The 20,288-nt window shown below is 35.1% G+C and overlaps 3 protein-coding genes across 3 annotated transcripts in view; 1 reads left to right on the top strand and 2 right to left on the bottom strand.

Moving 5' to 3' along the window:
* Positions 1–5,581, top strand: part of hop (tyrosine-protein kinase hopscotch) — a 59,905-nt gene extending 54,324 nt beyond the window's left edge. Inside the window, exons 15-18 of the mRNA XM_083131004.1 lie at positions 336–473; positions 1,742–1,909; positions 3,129–3,298; positions 4,929–5,581. Coding sequence (XP_082987130.1) covers positions 336–473; positions 1,742–1,909; positions 3,129–3,298; positions 4,929–5,235 — 783 coding nt within the window. The 3' untranslated portion in view covers positions 5,236–5,581. The remainder of the gene's footprint in view (positions 1–335; positions 474–1,741; positions 1,910–3,128; positions 3,299–4,928) is intronic.
* Positions 1–20,288, bottom strand: part of LOC145994763 (cytochrome c oxidase assembly factor 1 homolog) — a 329,972-nt gene that overhangs the window by 61,090 nt on the left and 248,594 nt on the right. The window lies entirely within an intron of this gene.
* LOC145994759 (L-asparaginase-like) overlaps positions 15,775–20,288 on the bottom strand; it is a 98,607-nt gene continuing 94,093 nt past the window's right edge. The window contains exon 13 of the mRNA XM_083131002.1: positions 15,775–15,848. Coding sequence (XP_082987128.1) covers positions 15,798–15,848 — 51 coding nt within the window. The 3' untranslated portion in view covers positions 15,775–15,797. The remainder of the gene's footprint in view (positions 15,849–20,288) is intronic.

Below are 20,288 nucleotides of genomic sequence, written 5' to 3'. Positions count from 1 at the left end.
TTGAGAGACAGTAGATATGTCAAATTAACATTGCATGCTAATAAAGAACCATTGTCACTAACATTCAGAGAAGTACGATTTTTCTCCTGATTTGAACTCGGTTAAGAATATGTCTCATTACCCTTCTCTCCAAACACATCCTGTGTCCAAAATGAAAATGGATAAACTGTGAAACATCATATCCTGACAGATGTTGTGTTTGTGCATGTACTGTTTGATTTTTTAAAATCGTTCCTATATGTGTGCATGCAAGAATGTATAGACTGTAATAAGACATGCAGCTTTCAATAAGCATGCGCTTCATGTAAATATAACTGTGTTGTGTTACTTTTCAGGGTTTCTATGGTGAAGTGTATAAAGGAGTTTTAACCCATGCAAATGGAACATATGAGTCTGTTGCTGTAAAGAAACTGAAGAAAAATGCAATAGAAGAAGGCCTTCAAGATTTGCGGAGGGAAATTGATATTATGAAGGTAAGATATAATGTAATAATACATGCAGAAAGTATAGTTTATTTTTTAATTTTTTTCCCACATGAACCATGTGTTTGCCTGCCTCCCTGATGACATACTGGTAATGTTGTACGTTGTAATCAAGGAATCCCAAGTTTGATACCCATTGAGGCAGATAGTGGTTCACAACTGTAGATTCAATCCTGATTAACCTATCCATGCATGAAGTGGACTTGAAACAAACCCCAAACATGTGTTCACCCAGACAGGTTTTCACTGGATATGTAACACAGTTGCAATACATTGTATTCACATGAACTACAACCAGGAGAATCTCCAACCATGCATTAAAAATGCCAACCCCTGGTCGTCACATAACTTAACAATTGAGTAAAATGATGCTACTATTGTGATAATTTTCTTTTAGTTATTGTTTCATTAAAGGAATTAAATGTATGAACCTTCCTAATCTTGGAAAAAACATGTGGTTTTTCCAAATAGTGGCTAATTATTTAGCAGTTCCAAGATTGCACATACTCTTTTTATCGTATAGTTACAACAGTATGGTCATAGGAAATACGAGAGCATCACCCTCTGTTTTTACCAAAGCTGGAAGAAGACAGTAGATGTTTTTCTAGAAACTGTAAACCATTAGGTTAGATGGGAAGAGTTGTCATAGTAAATGCATATCCTTCATTCTATGCTGTTAGTCTGTATACCCTACACAATGCCAGAATAAGCAGCTCAACATGAAGACCTTGAAAAGCAGTACCTTTAAGAACACCTGCAGACTTAGATGCTCAGCCCACCAGAACATGATTTTCTTAGAGTGATGACAACATTCTTGTCAGATTAAAATTTCCATCTACATGTCAAATGCCAATCCAAATTGTAGTGTAACGGGAGACTTTCCTGTAAGCACCCAAATATCAACCTCTCCACTTAGTACACCCTGTGTACATTCTTTCACACTAACGAGGCTCTGGCATCTGTTAGGTTTAAATGCAGATAGCAATCAAGTGGTGGCAGTGTGTACCATTTTACAATGCATGAAAGAACAGCTAAACACCTCCTCCGTTAAAGGGGCTGGCTAGTTAGAAACCAACTGCCTGCCTTCTTACAATACTATCACTGCACAATACTATTTCTTTACAGTTTTTTAACAAGAATATTCTTGATCATTGTGTAAAAGTAAGTACATGTTAAACATTTATAAATATCTCACTTTGCCACATTTTCCATATCTCAATGTGTTAACAATATTCTGTTTTTCATTTTGTTTTTTCCAGACGCTGAAGCACCCAAACATTGTTGAGATAAAGGGTGTTATTGAGGATCCAGAAACTCAGCTGGTGATGGAGTATGTTCCCCATGGGTCGTTATTAGCGTACTTGAGAATGCACCGAGATAGCTTAACAGACAGAAAACTTCTCAAATTTTCCTATGATGTGTCTAAGGTGAGCTGGTTTTAAATATAATGATAGTATTATATTGGGGAATAGATAATATGTCCAAAATTCATGGATAGAATTTGTAGTTTCACTTTTCTTCCACTGTTAAATAAAGTCAGGCATAAGATTTAGAAGTATAACTGAAAATGAAATCATGATAGATCTATATGGAAGAAAGGAAAAGGAGTAATAGCAAGAAGAGCAGATATCAAATCAAAGGAGAAGGAAACATTCACCAGACACAACAAAAGGTAGTGTTGGATGGTGCAGTGGCCAAGTGAAGACCACAGAATATAAATAGGAGTTGAATGAGATGAGACTCCCACCATAATTAAAATTGTACATAGCGTGAGTGGTGGTTGCTAGGTAAGGTGTTGATGGAACATCGCAAGTTATGGTGGGTACTGGTAGGGAGGGAATGGATGGTTGATTCTACCAATGGTTGTAGTGTTGCTTACTATTGTACTACACCTATAGTATTTGTTTCGCCTAGTTTTAGTTCTCTTCTAATATTTGTTGGTTTTCATGAGTATATTGTGCCTCTGCTTTGGGAAAGAATATTGATAGCTGTTAGAACCAGCCAGGAAATCACAAATGAACACCTAAAAGGAACAAATATAAAAAAAAACACTTCGGGCTCAGGACTCTCCCAACACATCAATGCATAGGGACATGTCATCATCAGCCTATGGTACTATGAAACCAGAAGTCCTGGATTCATATTCTTGCCTGGGCATGGGTGTTCTTTGTGAGTGTCCCTTCAAGATCAAGATTTCACACAAAAGAAACCTGTGTAATCTTTTACAACAATATAACTCTAAAGACATACCAAGGACAGGCCCACCACTTTGGCAACTATTTTTAAAGAAAATTACAAACTAACAACAAAAGATTTGAACATAAATACAAGTGAAGCAGACTGAAGTCAAGAGCCTCAACTATGAACAAGATTGGTCATATACTTTGCTGTATTATGTATCGTATTGAATTGAATGTCAATCAGCAGCCTTCTCTGAATGGTTACATTGAGTCAGTGAAATCAGTAGGTGGATACTTTTTTTTTTTTTGCAAAAGTTACCCATACTTGTGCAGAAAGTGAATTTCAACCATATTTGTGCATAGATTTATTTCTTTTTATCTAAAGAGTATTTCATATTTCCTTCTCATTCTGTATAATAAGAATTCAATTTTGTTTTAGTAATATTTGAGTCCTGTTTTTTCTCAGGGAATGGAGTATCTGGGAAAGAAGAATATAGTACATCGAGATTTGGCAGCACGCAATATTCTAGTGGCAGGTGAAGATCATGTAAAAATCTCAGACTTTGGATTGGCACAAGTAACAGGAAAAAATCACTATTACATTTTAAAAACCATCAGGAACCTTCCTATTAGATGGTGAGTACTGTAGAAAAGTGTACAAAATAATAGTTATTGCCAAATTAAAGTTGCAGCTAAATTCTTTATGTATTTGCAAGAATATATATATATATATATATATATATATATATATATATATATATATATATATATTAATGGTTACAAGTATTCACTTGACATGACATTAAGCTAGACATAAAATTATTTTCAGAATTAACTTCTTGTTATACTTTACCTATAGACCATGTTAAAGAAAGAACGAAAGAGAAAAAAGGTAGTGAAAATTATGTTCAGAACAGAAACTAGAAGCCGTAATATTTGCATGATGGTGGTTTGAAACTTGGCTAAAGAATGTACTTAGGGAGATTTTCACACCAAATTAAAAAGCAAAACTTTACCACAAATCACATACACTGGAATAGACCTTTTTCTGGTCCATGTATAAAAAAGCATTCACTGCACATGTGCAACCAACAAACCAAGGCAGCGCTAGAAAAATGGCCAAGTCCAAGTGACACCAAAGCAACAGGCAACACATGCAATGTGTCATGACACTTCGGTGCAAAAAGTTGCATTTGTTTCTTCAGGTTTGTTTTCAGATCCTCCTAAAATTTCACTCTTCTATTCTCATTGATTTGTACTGTACCAGAACAAAATGATATGAGACACATCCAGAAAGTAGTACCCTTTTGGTACATAAAAAACAAGAAAAGAAATTAGTTGAACAAAGCCTTCTTACTCTGAAAGTACATACCTTTAGCGAAAAACATGAGCATATGAATTATGCCTTTTTAGAAGTGTGTCTATGGAACTTGATATGCTGACCGCACGTGACCCCACAAAAAGCCACTTGGCAAACTCTGGCCCTGAAAGGGCTGTTGTGCCATGGAGTATAGTATTACTCATTTAATAATAATAAAATTGCATAATTTTGCACTAAATTACATGCTATAATCAGATCAGTAAAATTATCAACAATTGTATCCATAAGCTAATAATAATAATAAAGTACCAGTTAATCTTTTCCCAGCCTACTAAAACAAAATAGAAATTTGAATAATCCCAATCATGAAATGTATCTATGTTTTAGAGCTCTATTGTTTATTGAATAAGTTTGGTCTGTTATTGTCTCAATCTTAATTATTTGGTAAGGTTTTGTAATTCATAATACATTGTTTAATCCTTTTTTTTTTGTCTTAAAAAGACTTGCGAAAATGTTGAAAGGTTGAGTAAATAAAATTCTGACCACAGTAAGTATATTTTGTATTTATGCTTAATACAAAGATGTGCAATGTGTAGTAAAGTACTCAAGTTTTGTCAAGGAATATAGTACAGAGCATAATGCTGATACACTTATTTTCCTGCTTTGTAAACATGATTAGAATATTTTTCACTTTAATAGAAATATAAATTTAATAGAAATTTGAATAATGTATCTGCATTTAGAGCTCTATTGTAATATAGCTCTAAACAAATTATAAATAAATGAAGAAGAGTGAAAGAACTAACACTTTACTGCTTATGTAATATTGGTTGGATTGCAATCTTTTCAAATATGCTACATAAAGAAATGAAGTGAGGCAAGTGTGATCATTTGTATAAGAATGATTAGTTGAACACATATGAAAGGTATGTCTCTTACTTTCAGGTACGCACCTGAAAGCTTAAGTGATGGCAAGTTCTCTTCACAGTCAGATGTGTGGTCGTATGGTGTTACCTTGTATGAGATGTTTACCCGAGGAGATGACCCACAGCTTCCTGACTGTCCAGATGATCACGATCAGCAGAGACTGCTTACAGCTTTAGAAAGTGGAATCCGATTGCCTTGCCCACAAAATTGCCCAGCATCCGTCTACGCTGGCCTAATGATTCCTTGCTGGTGTGTTGATTCTCACAAGAGGAAGACGTTTACCCAGCTCTGCCAGGACATAAAGAACCTCATGTCGCAGATATGAGTCTGTGTGTGCTGAGCTGAAAGATGCTTCTGCATATGTCCGTGCCATATGAATGTAATTTATAAGTACAGTGTGTCATAGGGGAGAGTATGCTTGAATCTTCTTGCTCTTGGTTTTCTTTACATTGCCCGCTGAAATGCCAAGTTCCCTAATACATACTGCATAATAATCATTGATGTGTAGTCCCAGTAGATATCCATTATATCATTTCTGAGTACTCATATTACTTGGATTTAATGTTTTTCCATATAATTTCCTAGAATTTGTCTATGTTGTCTTCTGCTTTCATATCTCGGTGCTTTCTGTGCAATACTTGATCAGGCTTTTGGTATTTGTCCTTCTTTACACTAAACATTGAGCTTTAGTTATGTGTGGATTTCTCACTTAGCTGAGTGGTTAGTGCTCTTTGCAATGTAAGTAGCACTGGGTTCTATCCCATGCAGAACCTCAATATTTTGGTACTGACCCTATCATCTCATGAGGTCAGTTTGAAAGTTGTGTGAAAAGAAGCAGCAGGCTTCTGCCAAAAATTCCAGACAGTGGCAATGAACTTAATGTTTTGAGCACACTCCATGTAAAAGCACTCGAAGAGCTGATTAATACTGCTCAAAGTTATAGTTATATTTTTACTTTCAACGTACTTAGTCAAAAGTGTGGGGCGTTACCCCCACACCTCCTATACGCCTTCATGGCGTGGTGCTATGCACAGGGGAACACTTTACCTTTACCTTTTTACGTACTTAGTCTTTATAAGAAGGAACAAGTCTAATTTTTTTCCTCAGGGAAACATTTTAAAATCAGCTGTGCATATAAGCAGGAAACAAATACATGGATTTTTCCATTGTAGTTATCAGAATACTGACAGCACTCAGATAATTCCTTACTATTAAATAGGTTTCCAAAATAGTGAAGTAATTAACACCCAGTGAGGCACATTTCCATGGTTTGAATTCTACTTTAAACTTTAGATCCAGTCCCAGTTAGTCTGTCTGTACATAAAGTGACCCTGAGTAGTGATTTACTTCCAAAAGCCACTAAGCCAGTGCAACAGAAAGTTTTTCTCATATTCTCTCTTAAATATTAAAAAGGCTGAACAGCATTGAGTACAAAAAAGAAAACATTTTCACTGATGTCATTTCAAGAGAGAGGTGTGTTAGAGAAAGGCGATGAATGTTGTGTACTGGCTCAATGCTTTTACATGTCATGTTGTCAGGGCATTCACAGAGCTTATAAATAAACGCTGGTCGCCGGATAGTGCTCATATCGCTTAATTCTTTAAACATGAAATGTGGGGAACAAAAATATGTTGTACTAATCATAAGGAGGGAGGGAATTTTTGAAAATATACAATTGTACATACATAGCAAGTGCTAGCAACAGGTATGCTTCGCATGATGAATTTACACAAATCTGCCTCAGCCCTTTAATGTATGAATTTCAATTTTTGTCTTCTACAACCTTAAGTGATCTTTGTTTTCCTCTCTGCAATGTTCCATCTAATAAATCATACACTGTTTCTGCACAAGAAATCCACACAGAACAATGTATATTTGACTGGATGCGGTCAAAAAACCTTGTTTCATCCCTGACCTTGTCTTCAAAGTCATGAACAAGAACTTGTGGCAGGAACCAAGATCATTAGAATGAAGAGAATTAATGTTCTTTTCTGAGCAGAATCACATCAGCAAAATTAGCAGGTTTAACTTTCATGTTTGATTCATGCTGTTCTGTAATATTGTTAAATAATATATCCATCATCTTGGAACATACCTTGCATTGTATAGGTTTTCCCCACATCGGTAGTGCCATATGAGGAGAGTAGGCAATTCTGTCCATTTACAAATTCCCCCTACAATGTCTACTACAAATCCATTTCCTGTAGAAGGCACAAAGATTCTTGAAAATCTAAACTTTTTCCCTCTAGCTTTCACCACATCATGTGACTTTCTCAGGAGATAAGACAAGAAAAGTCAAAGTTTAAAACATGGGAAGGTAAGTTTGGTTACAAAAGGTTAAAATGGTAAAACACAATGCAGTGTTCTGTCACTCCATCTCTGGCTGGCAACTGACTGTCCTATTCAATATGGCTGCCTGCCAGACTTTGAGTAGGATGGAGTGACAGGACACTGCATTGTGTTTTACCATTTTAATCTTTTTTAACCAAACTTACCTTCCTATGTTTTAAACTTCGACTTTTCTTGTCCTGATGAAGCCACATGATGTGATGAAAGCTAGAGGGAAGAAGTAAGTACATGCCAAAACTTTACTTATTACTTAGTGAAATTATGGCATGTGGTGTAAGTTATGCCTTATCACATATTTTTGGTAAATAAAAAACAAAATTTTGGACTCAAAAGTGATAAATACGATGGTGGTTTGAAAAGTTCTCGGAATCACCATCAGATGTCAGTGCTAGGACAACGAGGTTCCCGCATATTAATAGGCCATCTTTTATTAATAAACACGTGGCGCGTCAGTGTTCTGGGTAGAGATCTGTGGTGCGGACGTCACTTTGTAGTTGTTCCCGTGCAGTGCTTTGTGAAGATGGAAAAAATCGAGATTCGAGCAGTGATTAAGTACTTTGTAAAGAAAGGTATGAAAGCAAAGGAAATTCATGCCGATTTTCTGAACACACTGGGGGACTCTGCTCCTTCATATTCAACTGTTGCAAAGTGGACAAACGAGTTTAAATTTGGTCGGGACAGCTTAGAAGATGATCCACGTAGTGGTCGCCCAAAATGTGCTACTACCCCAGAAATTATTGAAAAAGTGCATAAATTGGTCATGGAGGATCGCCGACTGAAAGTGCGTGAAATTGCTGAAGCTATAGGAATGTCATCCGAACGGGCGTATCACATTTTAACAGTTGAATTGGATATGAGAAAATTATCTGCAAGATGGGTGCCGCGACTTTTAACACAGGACCATAAACGCATCAGAGTAGACATTTCCGAACAATGTTTGACTCGTTTTAAGAGAAACCAAACAGATTTTTTGCGCCGGTTTGTGACGACAGATGAAACGTGGGTCCACTACTATACCCCAGAGACAAAACAACAGTCAAAGCAGTGGAAACATGTTGATTCACCACCACCAAAGAAAGCAAAGGCAATACGGTCGGCCGGAAAGGTAATGGCGTCAGTGTTTTGGGATGCGAAAGGGATTCTGTTGATCGATTATCTTCCCACTGGTCAAACAATTACGGGACAATACTACGCTAATCTCCTCGACCAACTAAAGCATAAGATACGGGAAAAGAGGCCAGGTTTGGCAAGAAAGAAAATCATCTTGCATCAGGACAATGCGCGCCCTCGCACAAGTGTCGTTGCCATGGCAAAAATTCATGAACTTGGTTACGAATTGTTGCCACATCCGCCTTATTCGCCTGATTTGGCTCCCTCAGACTTCCATCTTTTCCCCAAACTCAAAAGTTTCCTCGGTGGACGGAGATTCTCTTCAAAGGAAGAACTAATAGCCGAAGTTGACACGTATTTCACAGGCCTGGAGGAATCTAATTTTCGAGATGGGATCAAGGCATTGGAACATCGCTGGACCAAGTGCATTAGTGTAGAGGGAGACTACATTGAAAAATAAAAAAAATCACTTTTGTAAGTCGTTTCTTTCTATTCCATTCCGAGAACTTTTCAAACCACCCTCGTAAAATAAAATTTTGCTGTTATAGCGGTGAAAAAGCAGTATATAAAAAGACATTTTGGTTTTAAAATTTTGAATATAATCCTAAATTTAAAAACTGCACTTACTACACAAAATAAACATATCCCTTCTAATAACACATTTATGTCATTACCAGAATATTAAGTTTATTACTGTATAAAATGGTCCATTTCTGCTTCTCAAATATTTACTGTAAAATTAATCAATTTTCCGTGAATTGCATAACTCACAGGATAATTCTGACTTCAGAAAGTGTCGCGTTGGTAAATAAACTCTAAATTTCGTGTTTAAGAGTCTATTTCGCATTTTTCAGTTCATTTTACATTATTTCCTGACAAAACAAGGTAGGAAAATGCACCTCACACCTTTCAGAAATATGAAAAATTAACATTACAATGTGTTATTTCGTGTTTTCATCAAAAACGAAATATGCATGCCTCTACTTATCAGTATATTAATTTTTAAAGTTGCAATATCTTCCAAGAACTGTGAACTATTAACTCAATGTGATATCCATCTTCTCAATTGACTTGCAATTGAACTCAGTTGATACGTTGATTGTTCAGAGATTGTGAAGATACAAAGATCTAGTTTAGTGTACCATAATATATAATCTGGTACTATCTTTCTGCAACTTAAATAATCTTGATCAATGCATCCCTCTCTCTCTCTCTGTGCAAATGAAGTGAATAAACAATCTATCTTGAACCTTCTGTGTCTGAATCAATCAATGATAACTCGCAATATGCAACAGCAGCAACATCATATATGAAATTGTGGACTGATGGAAGTATCAATATTCTGTATAACGGAATATCTTGATTGATCTGTGTCTCACTGGAAGTCAAACAGTTGACAATAAAAATAAGATATTATAGTGACTTAGCACTAACAAATAAAATGTAAAAGTATTACATTTTGTGGTGTGAAATGTGGATAAAATAATAATTTCATAAGATATGTTTTTCAATGTGGCTATTTAAAAAAGTATGAGAAATATATATCTAAAATTCTGTTTAATGAAGTCTGATTCTAGTGCAAAATTATTACAATATGTTATGCCCTATTTCAAATTGTGTGAAATACTCCATTTTTAAAATTTCACGTTAAGTAATTTTAAACTGCGTTTACCACAACCATCATAAATAGTTTACTGCCCCCATTGTTGTATTTAAACAAGATGTCAGATTAAACCTTCTTCAAAGTGAAAAGTTGTCGTGTCATGATATTACTGTTCCATGTCTGGCTGACAACTGATGTCTAGCCATGAAGCCACATGATGTGGTAAAAAATCAAGGGAAATAGAGATACATGCCAAAAGTGAAAATTAGCTTTGTTAGTAAATTACATTTGAGAATTAAATTAAACTGATTGATTTACTAATTTCCTGAAGAGGTTCTCAAGACAGGAGACATTATTTAAATAGTAAGTTACCCATGCATAATTAACTACTGTGTATCCAGCTTTATGGCTCAGGTCATTGAGTGTTTGATATGTGTTCTTACCTCTAAATATTCTGAGTTTGAGTTTAACACTGTCTTTCGGTTCTTTTATAAAATATCATGATTCAACTCCCATGCACGAACAGCTATAGACTTTTACAGGATCCACCTGTTTCTACTTATTCCAATCGCTTCTCCTTCCTTGCAAAATCTTTTCATTTAAGTAACTATTGTTGATCAAGTTTCTATCTCTATTACGTAGAAATGTGTTGTTTTACAATTATTTGTTACATTTGCCAGAATAGGATTTTTTAAATGCTGTTCAAGGCTGTTTCTATTGTGAAATTATATTTTGATACCATAAAACTGCTATGGTTAAATATGGATTATTGGAAAATATCTTAAACAGAACATGTTTGTCAAATCACAATTACTGCAATATGATCTGGTGCAATTTACCGAATATCACAATTTAATGTAGCAGGCATTTAGTTCAGTGAAATACACTATTGTTTTATTATTACTCTGCTGTCAATTTTTAAAAAAAGTGTTTAACAAGCATGTAAAACAAGTATTGTAAACAATCTCATCACTTGCCATCTAGTCAGAGTGAGAGTTTATGAAGAAAGTTGTGATGTTAGATTTTTTTAAATTACTCTCGGAAAGATGTATATGGTATGGATGTGAGGATATTTTCCCAGCTTCAATGTACAAGAAGACAATATATTTATTCTGAATTCACCTGGAGGAGCCAAGATCAAATAAAGCAGTCACATTGCAAGACTTCAGAGCTAATGTATCTTTGCATTATAGCTTTCACTTGTTTCATGGGAACATACGAAGGTTTTTATAATATAATTGTTATTTTTATTCCTGTTGAAAAATAAGAGTACAATGAAAATTTAGAAAGTTGTTGTGTTTTTTAGAGTTTAAGTCTTTTTATTAGAAAAATGCTTGATGTTGTACAAAGTTATACAAACCAGTTTACCTTGATTATTTAAAGAATTCAAATGTGAAAAAAATTATACAAAAGTTTTATTTAGAATTTCTTCAGTGTTAATTTTATCATTCCTAAGCCTTTGAAAGTAAGAAAATATTTTTTTATTTCTTAACAAGGTATAATAGCTATTTTTTGTGTAGTAATAAATAAAAGAGTATTTCCCATCACAAGGCATAATCGGTATAGTGTCTGAAAATATTTTTGTTTCAAGTATAGAATTGAAAGAATGTGTGCATAATGGAAATAAGCTTATTGCTCAAATTTATAAATGTATTTTCACTGGCAGGTGTAGTTTATTTTCACAATAAAAGAAGCACTGTTTTATCTAATAATTTAGTTTCTTTTCATTTGTGTGAACTTAATTCTAGATTTATCTCTGCTTTAAAAAATAAGTGTTAAGGTTATAGTGAATAAAAGGGACAAATAATCTTGCAGACCAAACAAAATGTGAATTTGTGTGCCATCAGGTGTAAATTAATGGCAGGATCCAAATATCTTGTTAAATTTCCTTGTTCTGTTAAATTATATACTTTAATATTATTAACAATTTAATAATAGTAATAATTATTACTAGAGCTGAGGTTATACTGATGCCAATGATATCAGTGTCATAAAGTACTGGGTAGAATTTTTTCACTGATATCGGCCAATACTTCTACAGAGTTTGAGTATTTCAAGAGGTTCATAAAAGTACCACGTGGCACTCTCACAGAGTCAAGGGAGCTTTCAGATTGAAGCAAAAGGAGACATGATGATTTCACACAGAAGCAATATGTGGCCCCTTGTGTGTATAAGCAAGCATTCACCATGCATACTCAAACAATAGACGATTGATTGATTGAATTGGTTTATTTTACTTCGCTTTTCTGCCACTTTTGGCTAATCATGAAGATGAGAATAAATGATGATATGATAAAGTTGACGACACTCACAAAGAACAGCCATGCCCAGGCTGGGATTCCAACCTGAGAACCCTGGCATCATATATAAGCATAAAATCAAAATTTGTTATTTACTAACGTACAGTGAGTATTAGAGCCCGGAAGTTCAGGCATTTATTTTCGTTAAAATAGGCAGGCAAAAAGGCATTTATAATGTGGAAAATAGGCAATAAAAAAGGCAAAATAAACAGAAAAAGGCACATTTGGAAGTTGCTTACTTTTATCTATAATTTCTGGCAAAATGTTAAAATCTACATTGGGAAGAGCATTTCAATGTTCACCAAATTCACGCACGTAACCATGTAACTTACCACTTAATGGCACACTAAATTTCGGCATGATGACAAATACACGATCGTTTCCCTCCAAAGTGCAGAACTAAACTAAAGATAGAGAACTTGATTTTGGAATGCATGCAAAGGCCCTTGGGCATTAGTGCTGTGTCTTGTCAATAACGTCCTGACACGGACGCTGGACGTGATGACGTAATTGTGCAGATGTTCTGCAACAGGTTTTCAGCAGTCAATCATGCACAAGGAAATGATAACCGAAAGCCAATATCCTAACTCAGCATGAAATACTTTTCTCTCACACTTTTCTGATTCAGCAATGTTGAAACATGCGTGAGTTCAATATTACTTAAATAAAGCGAAAATTATTCACATAATAAACGGAAGAAAAATAAATGCCAACAACGTTTTTTGGGAGAAAAATAATTTATATACACTTTTTTTTAAAAAAATGGTCCAATTTCATTGAAAAAGGCAAAAAAAGGCATTATAATTATAAATAGGCAGTGGGGTCCCAAACAGGCAAAATAGGCAAAATGAAAAGGCTTCTAAAACATTTGAAACAACATAAAAAACGTATATCCGGAAAAATTTTATCAATATATCCAGTAGATAAAAAGAGGCATTTTGCCAAACTTCCGGGCTCTAGTGAGTATATACTTTATATATAGTATATATTTTAGGGGAGTATCGGAAAAAGTGGAAAGAGTAACAAAAGTGTATAGAATTAAGTGTGGGATGAAAGCCCCTAAATGTTTAGAGAAACATTTTATGAGTAGTTACAAAAGAGAAGGAATGAGAAAGGGTGATAATGTAGAGGGAAAGAAAGGGTGCATACCAAAAAAAAAAAAAAAAAAAAAGTATACTCACTGTACGTAAGTAAATAACAAATTTTGATTTTATGCTTATATATGATAGTGAGTAAGTCGCATGAATCCAAAATATGGAAACCTGGCATCAAAGCACACTGTACTAACCACAGCCAGGCCCAACAACAGACTGAGCCGAGACGATGCATAGTATTGAGAAAACAGCTCAGTCCAAGCAACATACAACAAAAGACATCCATAGCTTGCCATGTCTGTTCTGAGAATCCTATTCATTTGACACACTCATAATTGGTGTGTGTGTTTGGGGGAGGGGTGGGTGAAAGGTAGAGATTGAAAGCACCTCTGAAACAGAAATTATTTTTGCTTTCCAGAGATTTAATGAATAATAATTGAATGTAATGACTATTACAAGCATATAAATGCAATTTTTGTTGTAACATTTCAGTAGAAAACATGCTCCATTCACCAGATGCTTATTTTTAGTTTGATTAATTAATATATCTATAACAATGGGATAACTTGTAAAATAAAGAACAGAAAGAAGAAGTTATACAATGAATCTTGTCAATAACGTTATGTTGTTGGAACTTAACTGTGAAACAAGCAATCTGGTTTTGTTATTTTATTGTTATTACTACGAGGTGCATCCAGAAAGTATGTTTCCCTATTTTTTTTAAAAAAACAACAACACAGTTTCAGGAAACCATTTATTGGCAACAGGTACAGCAAAGGTTCAGCTATTTTTCAACATAGCAACCACCAGAATTGAGACACTTGTCGTATCGTGGTATCAACTTTTGGATCCCACTGTCGTAGAACTCTGCCGCCTGTGAATGGAACCAGCGTGTGACAGACGTCTTCAGCTCTTCGTAGTTGCCACAACGCTCACCGGAGGACAGGAATTTCTTGAGGTGCAAGAAAACGTGAAAATCGCTGGGAGCCAGATCAGGACTGTAAGGTGGATGATCAAACAACTCCCAGCCAAATTCCGTCAAAACAGCTGCTGTGCGCCGAGCCGTATGTGGACGAGCATTGTCATGGAGGAGCACAACACCTGCAGTAAGCATGCCACGCCTCTTGTTTTGAATGGCACATCCCAATTTCCTTAGTGTTTCACAGTAATGGTCAGCGTTCACCGTTTCACCTCTGGGGAGGAAGTCAATGAGCAAAATGCCCTTCCTGTCCCAAAACACGGTGCACATCACTTTCTGTACCGACAGCGTCTGTTTGAATTTCTTCTTGACCGGAGATCCACTATGCCGCCAATGCATTGACTGCTGCTTGGTTTCCGGGGTGAAGTGCGAAATCCACGTCTCATCGCCCGTGACGATGCTGTTGAGGAAATCATCGCCCTCATCATTGTACCGTTGCAGGAATGTCAGTGCTGCTCCTGAATGTTTCATTTTGTGTTCGGGTGTCAGGTTTTTCGGCACCCACCTGGCACACAATTTTTTGAACAGCAGGCGCTGCGTGACAATCTCATGCAACACGGATCGCGATATCTGCGGAAAAAGGCTACTCAACTCCGTAATCGTGAAGTGACGGTTCTCTACGTTGCGCTGCCGCACCAGCTCAACCAGATCATCAGTGATGAGGGGCGGACGCCCACTGCGCTCTTCATCATGGACACTTTGACGACCTTCCGAAAACTGCCGACACCAGTGACGCACCATCTGCTTACTCATAATGTTCGGCCCATAGACCTCACAGAGCTGACGATGAATGTCAATTGGCGCAATGCTTTGTGCATTCAGGAACTTTATCAGCGACCAAACCTCGCATGCGGCGGGAGAAGGAATACGAGCTTCCACTTAGGACCACTGCTGCCTCGCTACTGGCGCCGGGCAGGATCTGTCCGCCTGGCATATGATTGATACGTCTTAGCTCTGCTGCGCATGCGCAATTTACACGGCTCATTATGTTTACTTTCACAGGTAAAAAATAGGAAAACTTACTTCCTGGATGCGCCACGTATTATTACTTTCTTAAATGTAAACTTCCTGTTGTATTGAATGGCCCTAGAGTTGTCCAGTGACAAAGCGTGGTGTGAAGAAGAAAAACAAGTGATACTTTAATTGATTTATTGATTGAGCTGGTGTTTTAAGTCCAGTTTAAGCACAGTAAGGCTAATCTGGACTGGACCTACAGTTTAAAGTGGAATCCAAACCACTCCACTGGGTAAGTGATACTTTGATTCAATATATGCATGACATTGGCATCTACGAAATGCAGAAGGGATTATATTACCCAATTGCCCCAGTTTTCCTAAGGGAAAGAGAACATTAGGTTCATTAGAAGATGATAAAATAATAATAATAATGGAATACCCAATTCTCCTCCTGGTGACTCCTCGATGGCCTATTGGTAACATTGTTGCCTTGTAATCAAGTGGTCCTGGGTTCAATACCTGGTGAAGGTACATAGTGGTTCAGATCCTGCTTTAAACAATAAGTCCAGTTCTGATTAGCCTATATATGGATAAAATGGACTTTAAAAAATGCAAGCTCAAACCCATTCCCTCCACCAACAGCCATATTCCACATTTCAAAATCCTTTATTGATATAAAAAACTGTACCCAACAAAAAATGTCCATGTATGTTTTGGTAGATTGACAACACTCAATTCACCATGTACTTTAAATTATTGCTCACGTGAAAGTACAGGAACTGGCTTGAATCTTAAAATTAAATTTAAAAAGTAAACAATTAAGCTATGGAATCATAGATCATTACAACAGAAAGAAAATGCACCTGTCCATATTCCAGCACCTACTCAGCACACAATGTTTGCATAATAATGTATCATATTGCCACTAATAAAAATATAATTTTGAATTTGATGGCTCAGTCGGTAACGCATCTGACTACCATGCTAAAGGTCCCGGGTTCGATCCCCGGCTGGTTCAAATCCGGGAACTTTTCTAACGGTGGAAGCGGCCCCGGCGCCTACCCAGCGTCGAATAACATGGGTACCTGGGGGAAACCCTGGGGGGTAAAGGCGGTCAGGGGCGTGATGCTGATCACATCACCCCCACTCACGACCGGATCAAGAAAGTGTGAGGCGTTACCCCCACACCCCCTATACGCCTTCATGGCATGGTGCTAAGCACAGGGGAACACTTTACCTTTTTTTATAGCATTTAGTTAGCATAGTTTAATTTAACTCAAGAAATGTTTACAAAATTTTAATATTGATAGGTTCGAGTGAAGGACATGGTAATGCAGGTTATTATAAGTTGCACAAGATAAAAACCAGACGGTGAACTTTCACGACCTTTTTACCTCGGATTTGAAAATTATACGGTCGAGATCGAATTCACATTTATATGAAAATAAGAAATTAGTTTCAAATCTTTACATGATAAAATATGAGAAGTTCAATTTTAACTTTTTATATCTTGTAAAATTACTGGCACGAATATATATTCACTTTGAGTGCATAAGGAAAATTACCAACATCGAATATTAACACACTATATATTTTAAAAGAATTAAACGACTGAGTATAACAAGATCATACATAAATTCAGTACACGTTCATATATGTATATAACGAAGCATGAATATCACATTACATTAACCTTGTCGCATATTACAGGTTTATGTTTAAGTTTATCACTTCAAGTCAATTATTACGAAGAAGAATTATTTCCGATCTTGCGTAGATCTTTACGATGAAAATAGCAAGAAATGCTCGACTGTCCACAGTGGAAACAAATACGAATTATGTAAATTTATACGTTGAACAGACTTTCACATTCGGAGTAAGTTAATTTTTCGTAATTTCGAAATAGGCCTTTCAATTATGTAGCTACATTTATATTCACTATACTTATCTGATAACTCGTCTTGAAGATAAGATGGCTGCCATTTTAACGTCCTATGGATCGATCACATTTAATGTCCTTTTTCACTTATTATATTCTTCACGACTTTTTTGAAGTATTAAAAAGCGTTACTGCTCCTTTGGTAACATATTAGTAATCTTTCCTGGACAAATCATGTTGATTTACATGAAATAATTCCAAATTAAGTCTTCGAAATATTTAACGACTTCATTTTTTGTCGAGGTTGATCTTTTAGATGAAGCAGTGTATCCGAACTCACACTGTTACAACTTTTTTCACAGTATACAAACTTGCGAATACTTTTCAAGTGACAAATTTCGAATTGTACAGTTATTATACCTTAAAATGTTTGTAAAATAAATTAGTTACAATAAAATAGATATTACAATATTCTAACACATGTTTACGTATTTTATTTTCACCCTTTTCAGTTATTTTAAGTTTTACAATTTTGGTGGGAAAAAGGTTATTTACGCTCAACTTAGATTTTTCCCTTTCTGTGAGTTGGCTATGTGTCCAAGTTTAGGATTACTTCACAGCTTTGGGATTACTCTTCAAGGTGCTTCTTTACAGCAAATCGTAAGTTTAATGTCGAAAATCAACCAGAATTATATTAAATGGTTAGTACATGTTAGTAATATGTTTTAAATACATGTTTGTGCCCAAATATTTATGAAAGAGCAAATAAAAGCTGTTGAAACCAAACATATGTGCGATTATGCATAAATTGGCAATTTTCTGTAAGCATATTCTTGATACTTCACAAACCAAATTACATCGCTAAGATATAAAAATATTTTAAATACGTGAAGTTTGGATATGTACTGCAATAAGAACAAAGTCAAAGTGATGCAAATTAATTTTGTACAAATATAAACTACCAAATACGACCTCAAATCGTCAATTTCAAGTAATAAAATTATTTTATTTTTCATTTTATGATGGTACTCATTCTGATACCGTCATACTGGCGCCCAATGGGCTTACCCACGCCAAACTATCATTTGCAATTTTCTAAACTTGTAACATCACATGAGATCAAAATATGATCTGTTATTACCAAGAAAACAAAAATTTGGTAAAAGAACATAGTAAACATAAATTTCTTTCTCAATCATGAAGTGATAATGAACTTCTATAGTATATCATACATTTTGTGTCAGAATTATAGACCAGAGAAAATATTAACTTGTATATTAAGAAATTTCCAGCTCATCATTCATGTGAGAATGAGCTACAAATATTATATAACCATATTCAAGTTGAATATATGTAAAGAACAAAATTAAATAACTTGTATATTAAGAAATTTCAACTTGTTTCTGAGTTGAACCATTATTAATGTGATATAATGTTATACTAAAATACACGAAAAATGAAGTTCAAACTTCAAAGTTATGGTGAAGTTCAATAGCATATCAAGTATTAAGTGTCAAATGACAAACAAAAGCAAAGATTAGTACATTAACACATTCATAGCTACATCATCACTAGTAGTGTGAGCTACAAAAAATTACACATCAACACTTTAGTTAAATGAATACAAAACATAAAATTATTACAATCCATCGTTTATATGACAGAATGTCCACAAACTTCACTACACATAATATGGCTAATGCACAAAATTATTACCAAACTTCACCATTCAAGATAGATTGTTACTGTTCATTACATATTGACAAACAAGAAATACTTATCAGTTCTATGCTGTTCTGAACAAAAGTGTGTTGAGAGGAACTTCACACTGCTGTGGACGTGAGAAAACTTTCAATTGAAACTTAAATCAGTATTATAGAGTATACTTAATGTCAACACTGCATAAACTGCTATCTCAAGTAGCATCACTATTTATCAGATGCGAACGTTACTAATTTGAGCAATCAACACACCATTAAGCCAGGTAGTATTGAGTATGCGAAACGTTTCATGGAGTTAATCATAATGTTCCTGTGGAACATATCTGACCAGAACAAATAATGTCTTTCTCACCTAACCCAACTATACACAAAGAAATTGCTTTAGAAGGTTTCAACTTGTGAAGAAAATGTACCATCCAATATCCTAGGCTAATAAAATTATACACTTTTCATATTAAGTTTTTTGTCAATCTTCGCCACTTAAAGTAAAATGGTTACTGCTCAATAATATTGACAAAAAATATTAATAACATTTTTCATATTCAGTTTCTTGAGTGGCACTATAGGACTTACTTATTGCCTTTTACGTGAACCTACCCCAAGTTTTTATGCTCTATGGCATATCAGCATGTGCAACAAGCTCGGATCAACTAATGGATCTCTTTGCTTACCTTATGCAACACAATGTGAGCATTTGATTCAGTTTATGAAATCAAATAACTCAAAATAATTCATATTAAAATTAGCATTTGCATTTGGTACCATTCCCTAGGTGTTATTGACTAAAACTTGATTAACTTGTACCATAGACAAATAAGCGAGATGTTATGGGTTAATACAGTTCAATTAACATCCGTTTCTAGAGTGTGACATTGATGCACTTAATTGTTATGCATTTATAATTAAGTATCCCACATTCCACGAGGTAAATCCTACCAACGAAATGTAAATTATTACTATAATAAAATATATTTAAAAGTAAGACCATTAATAGGCCAATCAAAAAAAAAATATTGAATAACTGTAAGAGTTACTTAACACATTAATATTTTTTTATACGAGGTGTACTACCAATTTTAGGCCAACCTCATTAATGGTAGGTTTGTTTCAAGAACAAACTGTGCACACATCTGTAATGACAGATGAAGAAATATCACTTTTTCCATGCATTGTTTGATCAAGTATATGTTGCACCACATCTTTATGTGTGCTACTTGCATTTTGCAAAATGTTCAACCAAGAAATTTTCTTGTCTTTGGAACATTTCCACAATTTTACATGTTCAATGGCAATGTTTTCCTGAAGAGTCCCATCAGTGCAACGTAAGGCAGATATACGAGAATCACCAAAGTTTTTTATACATAAGTATGGACCTTCATACAGAAAA

The sequence above is a fragment of the Lepisma saccharinum genome, chromosome 11 (assembly GCF_977018435.1).
Source record: "Lepisma saccharinum chromosome 11, izLepSacc3.1, whole genome shotgun sequence".
Taxonomy (NCBI): domain Eukaryota; kingdom Metazoa; phylum Arthropoda; class Insecta; order Zygentoma; family Lepismatidae; genus Lepisma; species Lepisma saccharinum.
This window is presented reverse-complemented; position numbering and strand designations above follow the sequence as displayed.